This window comes from Gopherus evgoodei, chromosome 2 (genome assembly GCF_007399415.2).
Source record: "Gopherus evgoodei ecotype Sinaloan lineage chromosome 2, rGopEvg1_v1.p, whole genome shotgun sequence".
Classification (NCBI taxonomy): Eukaryota; Metazoa; Chordata; order Testudines; family Testudinidae; genus Gopherus; species Gopherus evgoodei.
This window is the reverse complement of record NC_044323.1, coordinates 30,397,058-30,419,075: the sequence shown is the minus strand read 5'-3', so window position 1 is coordinate 30,419,075 and position 22,018 is coordinate 30,397,058. Positions and strand designations below refer to the sequence as shown.

At 40.3% G+C, this 22,018-nt stretch overlaps 1 protein-coding gene across 26 annotated transcripts in view; it reads left to right on the top strand.

The window, feature by feature from the left end:
- SVIL (supervillin) overlaps window positions 1–22,018 on the top strand; it is a 153,175-nt gene that overhangs the window by 43,441 nt on the left and 87,716 nt on the right. For all 26 annotated transcript variants that reach the window (XM_030550252.1, XM_030550251.1, XM_030550240.1 and 23 more), the window contains exons 2-3: window positions 11,382–11,448; window positions 20,918–21,009. In XM_030550252.1, coding sequence (XP_030406112.1) covers window positions 11,382–11,448; window positions 20,918–21,009 — 159 coding nt within the window. The remainder of the gene's footprint in view (window positions 1–11,381; window positions 11,449–20,917; window positions 21,010–22,018) is intronic.

Below are 22,018 nucleotides of genomic sequence, written 5' to 3'. Positions count from 1 at the left end.
GCTGGTGCTCTTTTTCTATTCTGAGGAGACTGCATTGTTACCTGTGCTGATGAGCTCTGCCTGGTCACCTGTGTTGATGAGAGCTCCACGCTGGCCAGACAGGAAATGCAATTCAAAAGTTCGCTGGGCTTTTCCTGTATACCTGGCCAGTGCATTAGAGTTCAGATTCCTGTCCAGAGCGGCCAGTGGTGCACTGTGGGATACCGCCCGGAGGCCAATAACTTCGATTTGCGGCCACACTAACCCTAAATTAACATATCGATTTTAGCGTTACTCCTCTCATCAGGGAGGAGTACAGAAATTGATTTAAAGAGCCCTTTAAATCGATATAAAGTGCATTGTAGTGTGGACGGGCACAGCGTTAAATTGATTTAACGCTGTTAACATCGATTTAACTGCGTAGTGTGGACCAGGCCATAGACTCAGCGAAGCATAGTGCAGCCAAGTGCTTCCCTATATAGCTCTGCTAATACAGTTCAATCCAGACCTATGACTTTCTTGCTCCAGCCCGTCAAGAGAAATTTGAAGCCCCAGTACATCATAGAATATCAGGGTTGAAAGGGACCTCAGGAGGCATCTAGTCCAACCCCCTGCTCAAAGCAGGACTAATCCCCAGACAGATTTTTGCCCCAGATCCCTAAATTTCCCCGTCAAGGATTGAACTCACGACCCTGGGGTTAGCACACCAATGCTCAAGCCCATGTTTGCTGAGCCCCTGGCACAATTACTCCCTCCTCACCTTTCCTCCCCTCTTGTCAGCCCCACTATTAGTAGCTTGTGCCTCTTTTGAGCACACTGGAGACTGTCTGGTATATGCAGAGGAGCAATCTTGCTTTTAGCCATTCAACCCAGGTCACTACGACAGCTTCCCCTCTGATCACTGTGCTGACCCGTTTCCTTTTCATAGTTTCTTAATGCATTTTGCTCAGAACTACAGAATGTACCATCAAACTGAAATACACTTGTCACCGTGAATGAGCAATAACTTACCAGAACATTTACAATTGGGCTGGTGTTCTAGACAGTTGACATGGTGAAAACTCTGACATGTCACCCCAACAATGTGACAACCCAGAGAAAGACCACAGTGTTGTGTGAAACCAGCACTAAGAAAAAATAGCATTTAATGTTAAAAATTTTGTTTAAACATTATAGCGCTTTATAGTGTCATAGGCTCCCATATGATTTAGTGTCTTCCTCATCTCAAGGCTTGGAAATGACCATTATATTTCTAGGTAACTAGTCATGGTGCAGCTTGTGAAATGGGTGCAAAGCTGCAGTGGTAAACAGAATTGATGTTTTCCTTTAAAATCAAATATCTTTGTTTTTAAAGACTTTTTTTGCAGCTGGTCTGCTCTTCTTTGGGTTATACATGTGTTGGGAGAGTACTAATCTTTGCATTAGAATACACTCTCGTATTGTAGTTTAACTGAGCTCTTTGTCCTGGGCTTAGCTGTGCAGGGCCATTTTCCATTTGTCTGCATGCAGACTGCCTAGAGTTAACAGAATTCTGCTCTGGAAGATCATCTTGTAGTTGGGAGAAGACTGAAGTGAATATAAGTATGGGAAGGTGGGGAGGAAACAGCTCCTAGGAAGGAGGTTGACACTACCTCGCTGACAAAGCTTGTCAGGATGGCAGGGCATTTGCAAGCAATGCCTCTGAATACTGACTAGGCAGGTCCTTGTTCAATCCCAGGAAAAGTAGGGTTGCCTGTTCCTGGAGGATCATCACACGACTTAGTCTTTAATTTTGGGAGACTCCAGAACAACCCTAAGAGAAGAGATCCAGTTTACTTCAGAGTTAAGAAAGAGGTGAGCAAGTAGGGGAAAAACAGGTGTTTCTACAATGCCATGGCTAAATGTGGCAGACCTGCCTGCACAAGCAATTATTTGACAGAAGGCTGAGACCATCTCTGAATGTAGTTGTTTAGAGAAGGAGGAGGATTTTGATTTGGTGATGGGTTTAAATTACTTAACCTGTTTGAACAAAAAAATTAAAAGCCTCTGAAGCACAAGCGCTTTATTGTGAACCACATCCAGAAATAGCGTTCTGGAATTTCATGGACAAGGCAAAACTCTGGTTCACAAATGCCTCAGGTTTGTATACTGTAACAGGAGAAATGTGTTTTTAATACATTTCAGCCACTGGTGATCTCTCATGTTGATATGTCTTTAACCTGGCTTTAACTTCATGCTTCTTGAGCTACTGATATCCAGAACCGCACAAGATTTTAATTTAAACTTAGGCATGGCTTTATCTCCTATTTTTTAAATTATTTAATATTATGCATAGCAAAAATTTAAAGTAGGTGTGAAGATTTTTGGCAAGATTGTTAATTTAATAGATTGCAGTAATTCAATATTGTAATGAGTTACATGTCAACTTACTTCAAAGACTCTCCAAGCCATCTTTGCTTTAAAAGCCTCAAACTTCTGATTAGAGAGACAAGGTAGAGGAAGTAATATCTCTTATTGGACCAACTCCTGTTGTCTCTTTCACCAAGAGAAGGTGGCCCAATAAAAGAATATTACCTCATCCACCTTGTCTCTCGAATATCCTGAGACCATCACACTGTATACAGACTTCTGATTTTCATTCACTCACAGAGGGAATCAAAGATGGTGTCTAGACACTGCAAATTCTTTGCAGTTTGTCCATATCAGCTTTCAGAAGGTTAAGGGGTTCTTGGTATAATAGAATACATAGATTCTGTTAGGAATACACTAACTATTGACTGCTCTATTAACAAATAGTGCTAGGTCATCCTAATCAAATCAATGAAACTATACCAATGTATGTGCAAATCTGTCTATAATGCATATTTCAATGTGTTCATTTTCAAACAGTGGTGTACATTAATAAAAAATCAATTCCAAATATACGGCAGACTTTGAGAAAGTAAACCGAAGATTATTTTCCTGGGAATGCCTAACAAAGAAAAGATGTACTGTATGCTTCTGGAACAAGAGACCTAACACTAGTACAGAAAGGAATGTAATAGGACTTGAATTGATTTTACCATGTATTGATACAGTTCCTGTGTTTAAAATACTGTTAGAATTATTAACGTAAAAGAATTCTCTATAAACTCTGAAGCTTATTATAGATTCAGGAGCATATCAGGTTAAGTCTGATTTATTTGGGTCAATTCTGTGTCTTGCTGATACCCCCATATGCTACAGTAGATCACTGGGTTGCGGAATGGGCTTCTCTGACATGATCTAGAACTTAAATGGATGCATAATACTTATTTTTTTTACAGTATTTGATCTTAAATCATGCTATAGGCTTGACATATAGTCTAATGAATATTGACATGCATTATGTGAATGCTGGAATAAATCCCTCCATGCCTCCATCCTTCTTAAAACTTACTGGTCTTGGAAGCAATTGAAGATCTTTTGCAGGAGACTTGTTGAAATTGGTGCCTCTTTCAAGAAATCTCACTTCTTTTGTTCAGTGAGGAAAATGCTTACAGAAACAGTAATGCAAAGAGTATCTAGATTCTTGGGGTGCATACAAAAGTATTGGTTCTTTTTTCCAAATGAGATTTCAGGTGTAAGTATATAGAACAGATGGATTGGCCATGTCCTTTCAACACATCTGGCATTTTACATCAGATAGCTCTGTACTCAGAGTGCTGTTTTACTGAACATAAGAACATAAGACCGGCCACACTGGGTCAGACCAAAAGTTCATCTAGCCCAGCATCCTGTCTTCCAACAGTGACCAATGCCAGGTGCCCCAGGGGAAATGAACAGAACAGGTAATCATCAAGTGATCCATCCCCTGTTGCACATTCCCACCTTCTGGCAAACAGAGGCTAGGGACATCATCCCTGCCCATCCTGGCTAATTGCATTGATGGATCTATCCTCCGTGAATTTATCTAATTCTTTTTTGAAGCCTGTTATAGTCTTGGCCTTGACAACATCCTCTGGCAAGGAGTTCCACAGGTTGACTGTGTGCTGTGTGGAAAAAATACTTCCTTTTGTTTGTTTTAAATCTGCTGTCTATTAATTTCATTTGGTGGCCCCTAGTTCTTGTGTTATGCCCATTAACTTTGTTTTTGATTTCTTCACATGTGACCTGTTTTAAACTATCTGGTGATGCAATGCAGAGTTCTGTTTATCTGAAGACTTGTCCAAAATAGCAATACTAGCCAAAGAGCTGGTTTACAGCATTCAGAAAGCTCAGGGGAGGAGCGAAGCCACAGTGTTCAGGCTCCCGTCTCCCTCCTCTGCCTCCTGCCCTCAGCAATCAGCTGGTTTGCGGCGTTCAGAAGGCTGTGGGGAAGGGGAGGATGTGCGCCACATCCTCACTCCTCCCCCCAGCCTCCTGAATGCCGTAAGACAGCTGATTGCTGCAGACAGGAGGCGGGAGGAGCAGGAGGAAGGCACTGATCTGCGGGATCTGCTGGTGGGCGGGAGGCGCTGGGGGGGACATAGGGGAGCTGATGGTGGGCTGCCAGCCTATTTAATACCTATTTAATACCTGTATTAAATTGCTTGTTTAAAATGTGTATATAATGCCTTTTTGTCTGTCAAAATTTTTTTTCCCGTATTTACATGAATTCTTATGGGGAAATTGGATTCGCTTAACATCATTATGCTTAAAGTTGCGTTTTTCAGGAACATAACTACAATGTTAAGTGAGGAGTTACTGTAATTACGTAATAATTACTCAGAAACATAGGATTCTGGAACTTAATGCGTAACAATAGAAGTGATAAAAGGAAAGTGAAAAGGATTAAACATACTTCCCATGAAGGAATGATCTCATGTCAGGAGATAATATCCTGGGGTAGAAATCCTGCATAAATTGCCTTCACTAAGGAAAATGAGAATACCACTTGCCAATATATATGGATGGAAGGGATGATGAGGTGTATGTGAGGTTGACTGATGCCATCAACCCATAATATATTTTATTTTAAAAAACAGTGTGCAGTCTTGCTTGAACATAGCGTGGATAATCATTTTCTGTTTAACGTAATACAGGACATATATTTTAATTTTATATAACTTTGTTTTGGGAGCTGGTAGCTGTGTTGTGGTTGTTTGTTTTCTTTCTTTCTTTCTGGAAACATTAGGAAAAAATGCCAACTTTGTCCTGAATTTGTGGTAGTTTTGTTTTGCTCTTGTTGCATGTGGCCACAGTCCCCAGAGTCCTGTGATTGTGGCACAATCTAAGATGCCATTTTACAATGTAGCATCTGACCCTCATGATTGCCGGGAAAGGCTTGAGAACAAACTCCCAAGAACTAGAACTCAACATTTAATATTTTTTAAAATGTCATGACTGGGGGTGGGAGTGGGCTGACTCCTGAACACAGCTGTATTGTAAGTTGAAAGCAGCTTTCAAGCAGTCTGAGCTCCAGCTTTGATTACAACGATCAGGGTCCCCAAACAAAAAGATGACGTTTTGCCGCAGTTCCTGAGGGAAGTTACAGAACAATCTTCAGCTGCCAACAGATCTTTCGTGGGCAGTCTGGTTTTGATTAGAAATGTATGCTTAACCTAATTTCTTCATTAACTTCAATTTTAACTTCCAGCTGTGCTCATATGTTAGAGGCATCTGACATTTAAAAATTGATCTGGGGGATGGGATGGACAAGGAAATAACGGCAGATCTATAACATAACCTACTGTATCACTGAGATGGACACGCTTCTGCTCCTGGTCACTTGATCATTTTAAACGACAGAATGGCAACTTTGAAATATTTGGAGATCTCCCTCTTCATGGAAAGTTCCCCCTCCCCCACCCTTTTGTTTCTTAATGCCAGATTGATGGGTCTTCTCGTGGACTGGTTTTAGTGTAACAGCGTCTCATCACTGGGCTGACCCCATGGGCCCTATGAACTAGGTTTTGCCACAAAGGAGGTCAGGTCAAATTGTGTGTATGGGGGGGAAGAGGAGGGTGGACTTGCTCATTATATAGAGGATGGAGAAATTCCTGAAGACAAAGTGTGTGTCCAAATTCCCCGTCTCTGCATGGCGCCACACTGCTATTGTATTTTAATCCTCTGCTTCCAACAGAACTAATTCTGAAGGACCGGAACAGACCCATTATCCAAGCGTGGTGTGCCAGTAATGTAGGGTCACAGAATGCTATGTTAGAAGTAGTATTCAGTGCTGAGATCAGTGGGGTGTATTCATGGATATCCTGCACAGAGTAGCCCTTGGTGAATAATTCCAGTTTCAGGTGAAGAGAGCTCTGATGCTGAGCTCTAAACCAAGTGATCATTTGGTGAAAATCAGATATGGATATTCTCTGTTGCAGTTCATCTGTTCCCTCCCCTGACCTTAAGCCCTCCATAGTAGTTATCTTTACACTCATGAGCTACCCCCTGCATTCTTGAACTGTCAGTCCCGAACGCTAGAAGAGGAAGTCCTACCCACAGTAGTGTCTGTCATAAGTTCTGCTTTCACAGTGGAATTGGCAGCTGTTCTGGAAACACAGGCTTATTTATGCATGCTATAAGTAGCATTTGAACACCATGAGGAAGAATTCCTTTAAAATTACCATGTTCATAGAGGGGTGTTTTGAAGTTATGATGTCCTTCCAAGACTACATATACTTTTTCCCTGCTCATTGTATCTCTGCCACAAGCAAGATGATGGCTAAAGTTCCAGAGGAGACTTACATAGAGGGTGAGTGAAGGAGTACAAGATGCCTTCAGCTTATAGGGATAAGGCATTTGAGCCCAGCACAAAGAAGGTGGGTCCATTTTAGAGATAATGACCATAACCTCCCTCCCCATTCCACTGTCCCCCCCAGAATTGCAACAAGTAGACCTGGTAACCAGGAGATGTTTGGCTATACTTCTAGAACCCAGATCCTGTCTCCTGTTTTAAACCTGCTACAGGCTGTTTAAAGCAGTGGCTCTCAAACTTTTATACTGGTGACCGCTTTCGCACAGCAAGCCTCTGAGTGCGACCCCCCCTTATAAAAATAAAAACACTTTTTAAAATATATTTAACATCATTATAAATGCTGGAGGCAAAGCAGGGTTTGGGGTGGAGTCTGACAGCTCACGACCCCCCATGTAATAACCTCATGACCCCCTGAGGGGTCCCGACCCCCAGTTTGAGAATCCCTGGTTTAAAGAAACTGGAAGAAGTGATAGCCGCCCCCCCCCACACACACACACTCCCAGTCGAGTCAGAAATTACTCCTAAACACCAAAAAATAAAAGCAAACCACTTCAAACAACCTGGCAGGCATACATACTGCTTCCTGGTAAACTGGTTGAAATTAACATTTTCCTTTCTTTTGAATGGACCATATATTTTAACTTAGATGTCTCCTAACATTAAATCCAAAAACTTGTCTTTCCTGTGTTTGTGCTGTGGACCTTATGATGGATTAGGTCCCCATTGTACTGGACGCCATACAGGTGCATAATTTATCACAGTTCCTGCCCCAAGGAACGTATAGTCTAAGTAGGCAGTGGCTGTATGCCTGCACACCCATGAACTAACATTTTCTAAGTCTAACACTCCTGACTATTGTTTAGTCTCCCATTGATATTTAATCATTTAAGTGCTTCTGAGTGGCAGCGGAGGGGGAAGGAGAGTACTAGTTATACAGTAATTGCCCTTGGCTGTTTTGGGTTTGTGTGTGAGAATTTTTGTCACAGCCATTTTTAACACCTCTTTGGTTGGTTGGTTACTTCATTTTACTCCTGAGGTGATTGAACAGGCCTGCTTTGCAAAACAGTTATTGCACCCTTCGGAAGAAGTGCTTCCAGACTGGAATATAAAGGATCCTGAAATTCTCATTATTGAAGTCCACAATGAATCCAAAACCTATAAAATCTACTTTAAGATAAATGTGGCAGCTATGCTGCACTTATTAGATAAACTGTCTTACAGTTCTACACCTTCTGTTTCAAGTTAAAATGAGTGTCCGGGTATCTGTTCTTAACTCCCCTTCTCCCACCAGTAATTTTGTTCATATGTTACCCATAAATCTTGGCTGCTTAAACATTCCTTTTTGGCCTAGCAGATGGGCAAAATGTTAAGCATAATGATATGGTTAAAAGTCAGTTTTCTGACAGCCCAATTGCTGTGCTTTACTTTGTGTTTTTAAGCATTCTTTGCAGTTTGTTCTGATTAGAGATAAGAAGGAATGACTCCTCTTTTGGAGATAAATTTATTTTCCTGTAAAAACTATTGGGTTTCTGCAGTATCTTCTTGCTAGAATATAATTTGTGATTTGGCTAAAGCTTTGAAGTAGTAACATTATAACGCTCCCAATCACCATTGTCCAATTTGTTTTAGCATTCATGTGCCTAATTTCTGCTTGTAATCTGATTACTGGGCTTGAGCTGCTCTACTTTGCAGCCTATTGCTATGCATTTACTGTACTCCCTGGGACGTAATAGCCTGACAGCTTCAGTCCTGTGCTATGAAAAATCTCTACACAGTATTGCTTAGACGGGCCTAGGGCTGTGGCTGGTCGAGAATTAGCTCCCATTGTAGTTTCTCATTGTTGAATCCTTTGTTTGTGCAACCATGTTCAGAAATCCTTGGATCTCCAGCTATTTGGGAAACGTTCAATACTCTGAGGAGCAAGGTAAGAGTTCAAAGTGGATAGAGAAGAATGCAATTGATTTCTCCCCCTGCACCCCCTTGTTTTTAATGTATATGCATACTATTTGTCCTTACATAGAAGCATTTGGTACTTTAGTAATTAGTACTCAGTTGGCATCTAGTCTAGTTTATAATTTCCTCAAAGGTCACTTTTCAAAAATCCGATTAGATGGATCTTCTAATTAGCTTAGCTTGCAGTTGAATTAAGGCCTTTAAATGTACTGAGTAACAACTGAATGTCCAGGTTTCCTAAGTTAATATTCTAACTGCTTGTATTTTAACTGCTTTTGTTTTTAACCACTATTTTGTAGATTGAGTGGAAATATATTGAATGGTTTAACTCGCAAGCAAGTTCATAATGTAACACTGAAGTAAACATACTTCGAATTGTAAATACCAAATACTTAAAATTATTTCTGATAGGATTATGTGTGTTTATAATCTTCTTGTCACTGTTGAGGGAACACAATATTGTTACATTTGCAGTGATTTCTCTTTAGCATACTGGACTGTGTATGTTTTTAGGTTAACCATTGAAATAGAGCCACCTTAAAATGATTGTTCTATGGACCTGTTAAGTTCTTCTGAAAAGAGCATTTTTTGCCATTCTTTCAATGTTTTTAACAACCAAATTTTAAGGTTTAGTAGATTGTGACAGTAAGTTACTTTTTTATTACATTCTAACAAGTCTTCAACATGTGAATGAATCAAGCTTGGCAAGGGGACTCATAAAATATAGCTTTATACCATAAACACTTGTTTGTGGGAGCAAATGAATTTGCCCTCTAAAAGGCACAGCAATTTAAAAATGTTAAATGTTGTTAAATGTGTTTCATGAGTAACAGAGTCCGTCATGCCCCTCTGCCAGCCACTGCCCCTTCCCCATTCTTCAAATTTCAGATGATGAAAGCTGTTCTCTCCCTTTTTTGGCTGCGGTGGGGAGGAATTTTTCTGTGGCCTACATGTGATTTTTGTAGTGGACAGTTGTTTTTGTACCAAATGGTATAAGATGGGTTATATATTATTTGAGTGGTTATAAAATTTTATGCATGCCTGGTTTTGATTAACCAAACTCATGCTGTGTTGGATTTTTTGTGGGGAATTTTTATCCGCTGTGCTTTTACAGTATTATACATCTGGCCTGTCTAGAAAATGTTTATGGAATATTTTTTAAATTATTAGTGTAATGATTAGTAAATCATTCGTAAATCTTTGCTTATAACGCTTTGTAGCTGGTCTTACAAAATGTCTCTGCTGTATGATTAATGAGCTTTATTTTCCATGTAGTTAGTTGGAAAGAGAAACAAAATGCCAACAGAAACCAGGAAAGATGATAATCCCCATATAAACTAGAAGAATGCTGTTTATTTGTTAACAAGATTGCTTTAAATATTGAATTGTTTCAGTGTATTCTGGTATTCTAAAAAAAGATCATTGTTTACATATTTTCTAGCCTTTTTATAATCCTATTTAAATGGTCTCCATTTAAATCCATGTACCTCTGAGGCATGGGAAGAGAGAATAAGTGAGCAAATTTTTAAAGGTTGTACAGACATGAGACCCGTTGACAATGTAGCGCTTGGTAACCAGCTACATTAAACCTAATTACACCATTATTCTACTAATATCCCTTGGTTACATCATAGGTTCCATCAAGATTATAAATAGCTGTGTTGGGTACTGGTTACAAACCTGTTGTCCCGCAACATGGTTACACCATCTCAGTCTAGATGGCACATACCAGCTTTTAACCATGTCCTTGAATCATGTTAAAGTGTTGGCCATGTAGCAGTCTACATTGCAAGATGCAACAATCCCTCAGTTATGTCACGGAACAACCATTCTGTATCTTGGTTCCCTGAGACCACTCACTTCAGTGCAGATGGGACCGAAGGCTGTTTCCCTACTAGGAGCAAATCATGGTAGCTTCATCTGTTTTTAAATAGCTGCTAGCTGGTTTCTAGCATAACTTCCCTGATCGGGTTGTTTCTCAGTCTTCTAACCTTACTGCACTATTGACTGCTTATCTCCCTAGTGCATAGTGTGGGTTTTCAGTATTAGGAGTTCTGTGCTAGAACCCTGCCAGCTATAAATGTTTAAACAGGATTGTATCTAACACACCTTTACACCCACGGTGAATAAGACTCAAGGATGGAAATGACTAAACATGTTCCCAGTTTATTCAGGAAGATTGTTGGTTGTTGCCAGATACTAGGGGGAACCTTTACTAATGTTTGCCACTGACATGGGAATCCATTGCTGCATTTACGTACGTATGTCTGATTTTTGCAGCGAATGTGCAGTTTTTATAATAACCTTATGTTTGTTACAATATGCTTTTGTAACCCTTTTCATCTTCAAAGTACTTTATAAACCTTAAACTCAATACTCCCCTGTTAAGCAGGCAAATATGTCCATTCAGCAATCAGGGAAACTGAGGCAAAGAGCCTGAGTAACTTGCCCAACCACAGAGGAAAGTGCAGCCAGAGTCAGGGTTAGAATTTTAGATTCTGGCTCAGTCTCCTGTGTTTAAGCCACTTGAACCATATATATTTAGTTGTCACAAAGAATATTAAAAACTTATTGGAACATATGGTCTCTGTACTTTTTCTCAAGACTTTAAGTTGTCACCATTTTAGGCATGCAGCTGTACATATTCATTCAACTATAGACTCTAAGATACTACAATTTTCAATATCAAAGAGTTGAGATAATGATACAGCTATTTTAAATGTTAAATATTAGTACACAGCTTCTTTACTGTGTTTTTCCTCTCTCATAGATTTTGACAAAGAGAATTCAGTCAGATTTAAAACCTCAAAACTACTCCAAAGAAGGAGAGCATTAAGGTAAAACATTGTAAAATTCCTTTTATCTTTCCAGTTTCTTGATAGTAAGATTATAACCTGTAATAATCATTTCAATCTGTATTGCTTCTGACGTTTTTGAAAAGTATTCTTTGCCCTGTAATAACTTGACAAAAAACTATGTATCTAAATGCTTGTTAGTTAGGTGTTTTGGAGTAACTTATTTACGCATTTGCTCAACAGGACTCTCCTACACAAAGTACCTCTTTTTTTTTTTCTTGTCTCTTTCTCTCCACCTTTATTGTTCCAGCCCCCTCATTCTTTGTGCATTGTAGAGAAAAAGGGGAAAGGGAATAGGAAGACCTTAAAGTGGGCGACAGGAGAAATCAAAATGAACACCTCAGAGGAGAGGGACTTAACTGTGACATCAAAATCTTTCCCTTTCAAAGAGCAAGTGGAGGAAATGATGTAAGGAGAGAATGAGAAACAAGAACCATATGCCCAATTTGTAGGGTGGCAAACTTATTTTGTGATGATGTCTTTCTGTTGTAATTTTAAATCCTGAAGTAAAGTATCCCATAGTAGATGGAAGGAAGCAATGGCTGAACACTGTTGCCGATGGGATTTGAGTCAAATTGCTGTTTTGCTTCTGGATATATAACTAGGTTAATGGAGCAGCTAATTCAACCATTACATGCTACAGTGGCAGGTAAATTTTTTTTTCAAATGTTAATCCCAGTTGTCTAAAAACAACTGCCTGCCCAAAAATTGTTCGAGGAGAGCAGTACAGCTAGTTGGATTATTAAATTCTCCTCTTATGCTGCACAAAAAATGTGATTACATCTAAAGAAATAAACTAAAATATGGAGACTAAGAAATGCTACCAGACACATTTGACACGATTCATGTGGATTCCTGAAGATTATTTCATTATTAAACTTTTCACTGGGGAAAATACTCCAACACTTTTTATCATGTCTGGAAATAAACAGGAGCTTGTGGCACCCCATAATCTTGGTCAGGCTTCATGAAATATAATTACAAGACATCTTCCAGCTGAGGACGTTGGATGCATTTCTTTTTTCTCTGAATCCTGTGCAGAATCCAGATCTAACAATGGCTTTGTTAAGGAGAAAACAGAAGAGAAGGTGATAAAATAACTTTTTTTCAATTTCAGCCAGAAAAGTCCAAGAAAGGCAAACAGTAAAAATCCTGAGTTTGTGCCTTAAATCATTTTAATACTAAAAACTGAAGTGTTTAACAGTAAAGTACACCAACACGAAAGTTTCTAGTGCAGCTGCCCAGAGTCAGCACCTAATCATATTAAGTTACGTTTTTAGCTTTTTAAGCTTTTGGAATGGAGAATGAATATTGCTAGAATGTGGGAGTAGAGGAAGGGAATTTAAAGATTTATTTTAAATACTAGATTACGTATAAATCAAGAGACCACAGATTATGTGACCCAACAGAAGCAGCTAACGTTGGTTCTGCAACAGCTCTTCCAGCAGAAAATAACTAATGGAGCAAAGGAGGGAATCTCTAAATATTTTCCCCATCTACAAAAAGAGAATCAGTGAGAAATAAATGAGTTGTCAGCATCTTATTAAACCCTTTGACTCTTGTGACCTGCCATACTGAAACCATTGTTCTTAGTTACCATGATCTCAGTACTTTGAGTTCAATTGAGCTTGCAAATAAACATTTGTATTGAATGTTGTTATAAGGGGGGATTTGTCCCACTGTAGTAGGGGAATTTCTGTATGTATGCAGTTCCCCAGCTTAACCAAGCAACAAAGGATCTCAGTCCCTCCCCGTCTCACTTCATCCAGTACCTGCCCACCTTGACTTTTCCTCCTAGTCATGCATGAGCAGACTCACACTATGCAGGGAGAACTGAGCTCAGGGATTCCTTCATGTTTACCTCAGTCTCTCTATGGGCAAGGATTGCCAACGTAGTTCAAAAATAAGGGACTGTTTTCTTAGCACCCCACCCTACCACTCGATATCATTTATTATTAAGAATTAATAACCAGTCCTCACCTACATTCCGTAGGATGATTTCTTGCTGTTTTTGCAGCACTCAGCAACTCCCCATTTTCCTGTACAGAGATGAAGAAATAAGAGACTGTTGGCAACCCTAAACTCTGCGTGGGGATGAGGGTGCCCCTACTCCAGGATACTCCTAATTCCCTTGTTAGCCTTTTAACCCGAAATCACTGCCATCACTTAAACACATATACAGTTTATTTACACCAAAGCAGTTTCTTTGGTGATTAAAGAACACCTGGGAGCACTGTGAGGAGATGGCTTGGGTAAGGGTCAAGCAGTCTCTAACATGCAATAAATTTTACAGTAACAACAAATTTAAAAGTCCAGCAAAGTCTTCCTGGACCTGGATGCGCTGCTGTGATGCTGCTGGTGTAGCATTGCTCCAGGACCCATTCTGCCCTCCTGTCAGGCCACGTCCCTCTCTGGCTCTGGTACTTGATGCCCTCAATCTCTTCCTCTCTCCCTAAACCAGCGCACATGACTGCTGCATGAGCAGGAGACTCGCCCCAGCACACTCTCTCTCCAATCTGCTGCTGCTCTCTTCCCAGCTGTGTTTTGAGCTCTATCTTATCTTACCTATCTATCTATCATTCTGCCCTGGCAGCCCCAGCTCACACTGAGGAAGGCTGTGGGCTCTTATATCAGAGGATAGCCATGTTAGTCTGGATCTGTAAAAGCAGCAAAGAATCCTGTGGCACCTTATAGACTAACAGACGTTTTGGAGCATGAGCTTTCGTGGGTGAATACCCACTTCCTCAGATGCATGTAATGGAAATATCCAGGGGCAGGTATATATATATGTGTGCTAGCAAGCAAGCTAGAGATAATGAGGTCAGTTCAATCAGGGAGGATGAGGCCCTGTTCTAGCAGTTGAGGTGTGAAAACCAAGAGAAGAGAAACTGGTTCTGTAATTGGCAAGCCATTCACAGTCTTTGTTTAATTGTGAGCTGATGGTGTCAAATTTGCAGATGAACTGAAGCTCAGCAGTTTCTCTTTGAAGTCTGGTCCTGAAGTTTTTTTGCTGCAGGACGGCCACCTTAAGGTCTGCTATAGTGTGGCCAGGGAGGTTGAAGTGCTCTCCTACAGGTTTTTGTATATTGCCATTCCTAATGTCTGATTTGTGTCCATTTATCCTTTTCTGTAGAGACTGGCCAGTTTGGCCGATGTACATAGCAGAGGGGCATTGCTGGCATATGATGGCGTGTATTACATTGGTGGATGTGCAGGTGAATGAACCAGTGATGGTGTGGCTGATCTGGTTAGGTCCTATGATGGTGTCGCTGGTGTAGATATGTGGGCAGAGTTGGCATCGAGGTTTGTTGCATGGATTGGTTCCTGAGCTAGAGTTATTATGGTGTGGTGTGCAGTTACTGGTGAGAATATGTTTCAGGTTGGCAGGTTGTCTGTGGGCAAGGATTGGCCTGCCACCCAAGGCCTGTGAAAGTGTGGGATCATTGTCCAGGATGGGTTGTAGATCCTTGATGATGCATTGGAGGGATTTTAGCTGGGGGCTGTATGTGATGGCCAGTGGAGTCCTGTTGGTTTCTCTCTTGGGTTTGTCTTGCAGTAGGAGGCTTCTGGGTACACGTCTGGCTCTGTTGATCTGTTTCCTTATTTCCTCATGCGGGTATTGTAGTTTTGAGAATGCTTGGTGGAGATTTTGTAGGTGTTGGTCTCTGTCTGAGGGGTTAGAGCAGATGCGGTTGTACCTCAGTGCTTGGCTGTAGACAATGGATCGTGTGATGTGCTCGGGATGGAAGCTGGAGGCATGAAGGTAGGCATAGCGGTCGGTGGGTTTTCGATATAGGGTGGTGTTAATGTGACCATCACTTATTTGCACCGTGGTGTCAAGAAAGTGGACCTCCCGTGTAGATTGGTCCAGGCTGAGGTTGATGTTGAAATCATGGTGGAATTTTTCCAGAGTCTCCTTCCCATGGGTCCAGATGATGAAGATGTCATCAATGTAGCGTAGATAGAGAAGGGGTGTGAGTGGACGAGAGCTGAGGAAGCGTTGTTCCAGGTCGGCCATGAAGATATTGGCATATTGTGGGGCCATGCGGGTGCCCATAGCAGTGCCACTGATCTGGAGATATATATTGTCATCAAATTTGAAATAGTTGTGTGTAAGTATAAAGGCACAGAGCTCAGCAGCCAGTTGTGCTGTGGCATCATCAGGGATAGTGTTCCTGACAGCTTGTATTCCAGCTGTGTGTGGGATGTTTGTGTAGAGAGCCTCTACATCCATGGTGGCTAGGATGGTGTTTTCTGGGAGGTCACCAATGCATTGTAGTTTCCTCAGGAAATCAGTGGTGTCGCAGAGATAGCTGGGAGTGCTGGTGGCATAGGGTCTGAGTAGAGAGTCCATATATCCAGACAGTCCTTCAGTGAGAGTGCCAATGCCTGAGATGATGGGGTGTCCAGGATTTCCAGGTTTGTGGATCTTGGGTAGTAGATAGAATAACCCTGGTCGGGGCTCTAGGGGTATGTTGATTTCTTCTGGTGTTAGTGTAGGGAGTGTCCTGAGTAGATGCTGTAGTTTCTTAGTGTATTCCTCAGTGGGATCTGAGGGAAGTGGCCTGTAGAATTTGGTATTGGAGAGTTGTCTGGCTGCCTCCTTTTGATAGTCAGACCTGTTCATGATGACAACGGCACCTCCTTTATCAGCCTCTTTGATGATAATGTCAGGGTGGTTTCTGAGGCTGTGGATGGCATTGCGTTCTGCACGACTTAGGTTGTGAGGCAAGCGATGTTGTTGTTCCACCATTTCTGCCTGTGCACGCCGGCGGAAGCATTCAATGTATAGGTCCAGGCTGTCATTTCGACCCTCAGGAGGAGTCCATGTGGAGTTCTTTTTCTTGTGCTGTTGGTGGGAGAGCACCCGTGTATCAGTGCACTGTTCAGTGTTGTCCTGGAAGTATTCTTTGAGTCGGAGACGGCGAAAGTAGGCTTCCAGATCGCCACAGAACTGTATCATGTTGGTGGGGGTGGCAGGGCAGAAAGAGAGTCCCCGAGATAGGACAGACTTTTCTTCTGGGCTGAGTGTGTAGTTGGATAAATACATTTTCATTTAAAAAGTTCATAGCCCTCATGACTGTGGGGAAAACCTTGAAAATGTGAACAATATTGGCTCAAAATTCATAAAGGTAAATAAAATCAAAATTAGTTATTTAAAAAATCTGATTACTTAAATTAATCTTTGGGTGTCAGCCTGACTCATGACTTCTGAATCTCTAGGTAAGTGATTCTCAACCAGGAGTACATGCACCCCTAGGGGTACACAGAGTCTTCCAGGGGGTACATCAACTCATCTAGGTATTTGCCTAGTTTTAGAACAGGCTATATGAAAACGCTCGCAAAGTCAGTACAAACTAAAATTTCATATAGACAATGATTTGTTTATACTGCTCTATATACCATATGTGGAAATGCAAGTACAATATTTATATTCCAATTGATTTATTTTATAAAAATAAATGAGAAAATAAGCAATTTTTCAGAAATAGTGTGCTGTGACATTTTTGTATTTTTATATCTGATTTTGTAAGCAAGGAGTTGTTAAGCGAGGTGTATCTTGGGGTACACAAAACAAATCAGACTCCTGAAAGGGATACAGTAGTCTAGAAAGGTTGAGAGCCACGGCCATAGGGCTAGTAGTATCATTGACAACAGTAATTGCGCTGCTGTAGTGCATGTGAAATAACATAATACTTTGAGTTTAGTTCAGTATAGACTCCTGACACTGGAAAACATATAAGCACATTTCAATTAAGCATGTGCTTATATCCCCCTTTGACTCAAAGGGTGCAAGCCTTTGTCTATACCTGCCACTATATCTTCTGTGGGTTTTATGCTTTTCCTCAGCCCTTGTCTCAAGGCCTCAAGTTTGTTGTAGTTGTTTTAAAGGTCTTCTGCATAGGACCATGTGTGCTGTAAACTGGTGTGGCAGCATGCCCGTTAGGTAGCTTCAGCTTGCATAAAGAATTTTGAGGCAGGTTTAGTAGTAAGTTGCTGAGGGAACTCTGGGAACACTTGTCCCTTATTCATCATGCTGCCATCTGACTAGTTCAAAAACATTTACTTAATCAAATCAATGTCCCATACTGCTTTACCCAGAGAGCATGTCTATATCAACAGTAAAAGGCAAAAAGGAAGATATTGCTCTTTAAAAACCATATAATTTATCCAAAGAATGTAGCATAAAGAAATACAGTAGGCCTGAAAAAGTAGAGATGCATTTACAACTTATCACTATGTGAGGGGTCTCTTACTGAAATCTGTGAGGGGATTTTTGGTTGGCCCTTTCCCAATTCCAGGAGAAAGGAAAATGGCCAAAGAGGACTTGGAATCCTGAAACTGACAGTCCCCAGGGCTAATGGGGGAGGCCAGCGTTCCACATCACTTGGGTCCAGGTGGGGGGTGTCAATGAGGGAGTCAAGAGCCCACAGTCATGAGGGCTATGAACTTTTTAAATGAAAGCTGGGATTCTCTTGTAATCAAACAATGCTAGGATCTGTGGCTTAAAGAAAATGGCACATCATAAGACTCACAATAAAATCAGGAGAGTTTGTCAACACTGGATACATGGAAATGTGCAGTGAGCTTTTCTTAGTCTCTGGCAGCTTAAAATGAAAGCCAGACTTACCCCATTTGCTGATGGCCACAGTATGTTTTTTGAGGCATTAAATTGTTTTACTCCATGCTGAGGTACAGATTTCTGTTATCAACAAGATAATGGAATCTGAGCCTTCAACTTATTAGCTTTCATCAGCAGTTAATGCAACTTGTCCAGCCAGCACATATAGTAATTTCATCCTCACTTGTAGGGCAATCCCTCATGTCTAGCTGTGGCATTGTGGGAGACTTTGCCTCTCGTGCACACGTCTCGTGATCACTTCCTTGCCCCAGGAATGGCCAGGCCTAGCCCTGGCATCTTCTTCTGACTTTCTTCTCTGAGTCTTCTGTGGCTTGGCCACGTGCGATGTAATTAAGCCAACCTAAACCACAATGTGGACACCACAAGATCTTCTGTCCACCCAGCTGCCTCTTCTCAGAGAGGTGGAGTTAGTACAGTGATGGAAGAATCCCCTCCATCACTGAAGTAAGTTCGTATGTTACAGCTGTGCTGCTGTAGCATTTCTAGTGTAGACATACCCTGATTCTCTCAATAGACAGTCCTAACTTAACATAAGGTATCTCAGTGCCAACTGAAGATGTCTAGATGGTATAACACCTGTATTTTACCTTAAAATGTCAAATAATGCTAAATATCTGTATTTCAAGAAATATTTTTCTCATGTAAGTGAAGAGTCAAGCCTTTTTTTTTTTTTTTTTTTTTTTAACAAGAAAAGATGCTGGATGGCCTGCGTTCTAAAAGCCATGTTAGATCGATAGATGTATGCGTGTGTGTCTCATAAATGTCATGTTAATTGTACCAAGGGTGTTCTGTTTAGAATGTGTCATATAGTACTGAAAAGATAAATATAACCTGCCACATTGTGTGAAATGTTAACATTAAAGCTATTTATAAGGAATAGTTTTACCAAGACTATTTCAGATATAAATTAGGGCTCTCAACCGAGTAAAAAAAATGAATCATGATTAATCGTGTGATTTAAAAAATGTAAATGTGATTAATCGCACTGTTAAATAATAGAATATTTTTGAATGTTTTCAACATTTTCAAATATATTGATATTACAACACAGTATACAAAGTATACAGTGCTCACTTTATATTTATTTCTGATTACAAATATTTTCACTATAAAAAACAAAAGAAATAGTATTTTTCAATTCACCTAATATAAGTACTGTGGTGCAGTCTCTTTATCATGAAAGTTGAATTTACAAATAAAGACTTATGTACCAAAAAACCTGCATTTAAAAATAAAACATTGCAAAACTTTAGAGCCTATAAGACCACTCAGTCCTACTTCTTGTTCAGCCAGTTGCTCAGTCAAACAAGATTGTTTACATTTACAGGGGACAATGCTACCCACTTTTTGTTCACAATGTCACCTGAAAGTGAGAACAGATGTTCACATGGCACCATTATAGCCAGCATCGCAAGGTATTTACATGCCAGATAGGATGACCAGATATCCTGATATCTCCTGAAATTCAGGGCTTTTTCTTATATAGGCGCCTATTACCCCCCAACCCCTGCCTCAATTTTTCACACATGCTGTCTGATCACCCTAATGCCAGATGCGCTGAAGATTCATGTGTCCCTTCATGCTTCAACCACCATTCCAGAGGACATGCCTCCATGCTGATGACTGGTTCAGCTCGACAACAATCCAGAGCAGTGCGCACCAATGCATGTTCATTTTCATCATCTGAGTCAAATGTCATCAGCAGAAGGTCGATTTTCTTTTTTCTTTTTTCAAGTTCTGTAGTTTCCGCACTGGAGTGTTGCACTTTTAAGACTTCTGAAAGCATGCTCTACACCTTGTCCCTCTCAGATTTTGGAAGGCCTTCAGATTCTTAAACCTTGCGTCGAGTGCTATAGCTGTCTTTAGAAATCTCACATTGGTACCTTCATTGCGTTTTGTCAAATCTGCAGCAAAAATGTTCTTAAAATGAACATGTGCTGAGTCATTACCTGAGACAACTACAACATGAAATATGTGGCAGAATGTGGGTAAAATAGAGCCGGAGACATACAATTCTTCCCCAAGGAGTTCAGTCACAAATTTAATTAACACATTATTTTTTTAATGAGCATCATCTGCATGGAAGCATGTCCTCTGGAATAGGGGCTGAAGCATGAAGGGGCATACAAATATTTAGCATATCTGGCACATAGATACCTTGCAATGCCAGCTACAAAAGTCTCATGTGAATGCCTGTTCTCACTTTCTGGTGACATTGTAAATAAGAAGTGCTCAGCATTATCTCCCATAAATGTAAACAAACTTGTTTGTCTTAGCGATTGGCTGAATGAGAAGTAGCCCTGAGTGGACTTGTAGGCTCTAAATTTTTACTTTTTGTTTTTAAGTGCATTTATGTTTAAAAAAAAATCTATATTTGTAAATTGCACTTTCACAATAAAGAGATTGCACTACAGTACTTGTATGAGGTGAATTGAAAAATACTGTTTCCTTTGTTTATCATTTTTACAGTTCAAATATTTGTAATAAAAATAATCATATAAATCAAGCACCGTACACTTGCCAAAGCTTGGCTTTGGTTTCAGTTTCTTTACTCTTTCAGAGGTGTACTACTTATATTACGTTAAACCTATTGTAGCACTTACATTGATTTTGTTTACTGCTTCCATTAATTGTCCCATTAATGGGAATCTGGCCTTGTTTCTGTGTCTCCTGAAATCATGGCAAATACGCTTCTTTGTATGTACCTTTGTGTGTTAAGGTATCGTGAAGTAAATCTCTGTATATTTTGGCTTGATTTGATCTGTAGCTGAAGTGTTCACAGCTCAGTAAACCAGATAATGTTTTCAGTTTTCAGAAAGAATTTTCATTTGAGGATAAAGAAGAACTTGCTAATAGCACAAAGGACATCGATGCTGATCTTTTAGCAGTGCTTCCAAAAGGTAGGTAAAGAAAGTGTGTGTGTATGCACATTGATTAACAAAACTTAATATAGACAAATGCAAGGCACAGTTGAAACTAATAATAGGCACACGGGGTTGTAAATTAGTTTTCACCTCCCTGTGGAGGCTGTATTAATAAGGGAGGAGACTGATACAGAAATTAGATGCTCGTTTATACAAGTCATTTGTTAAATCATTGCCTGCGGAGTTCAGTTTTGTTTACCTAACTTCAAAAAGGTCAGACAGAAGCTGAAATTCAAAACTTCCAAAAGAAATTAGTAGAGGTAGATGAATACTTAGTACAGGAAAAGGACTTGCTTAAATTTACAAAACAACTTTCTTAGGTCATGTTTGCAGCCTTTTTCTGTTCATCTTTAGCAAATATCCAGGTCACGCGTTTCCTTTATAAATACTCAGTGAATTTTAAGCTTATGTGCTAGAATATCTGCACAGGGTACAGTGCATCTTATTTCAGCTGAGATCCTATGGGGGCTGGCAGGAGTGAGACAGTGTTCCCCATGTCCTATCTCATGCAGTTAAACAATCCAGATAAGCATGTGGTGGCAATCTTTGTGCCTAGAACCACCCAAGTAATTACTTGAATGTGATGAGAGAAAAAAAGTAAGCCTTTAATTTGCAACTAGCCAATAAATGTCATCTAAGCCTAATTACCCTAAGAATGTTGCCTCGGGCAACACCTGTGCTTTCTAGCAAGGGAAAAGGTTAAATTTCCTAGTCCTTTGGCCATTCTACCTAAGAGATTTAAAACACCACTAGCTTCTTCAATCCTGATCACAAGTTACTTAATTAGGGAGCCGTAAAAATGCCATGTGACTTGTGACCCTAACACATTTTACTGGGGAAGAAACTAGGAAAAATCCAGATAAATGGAAATGTCTGTCTGCTCACAAATAGCCCTTTTCTGTTCAAGGGCTAACTTCATTAAGTAAAGCAGTGACTTGAGAATAATATGTAGCAGGAATCAGGAAGTCACCCACACTCCAAAGCA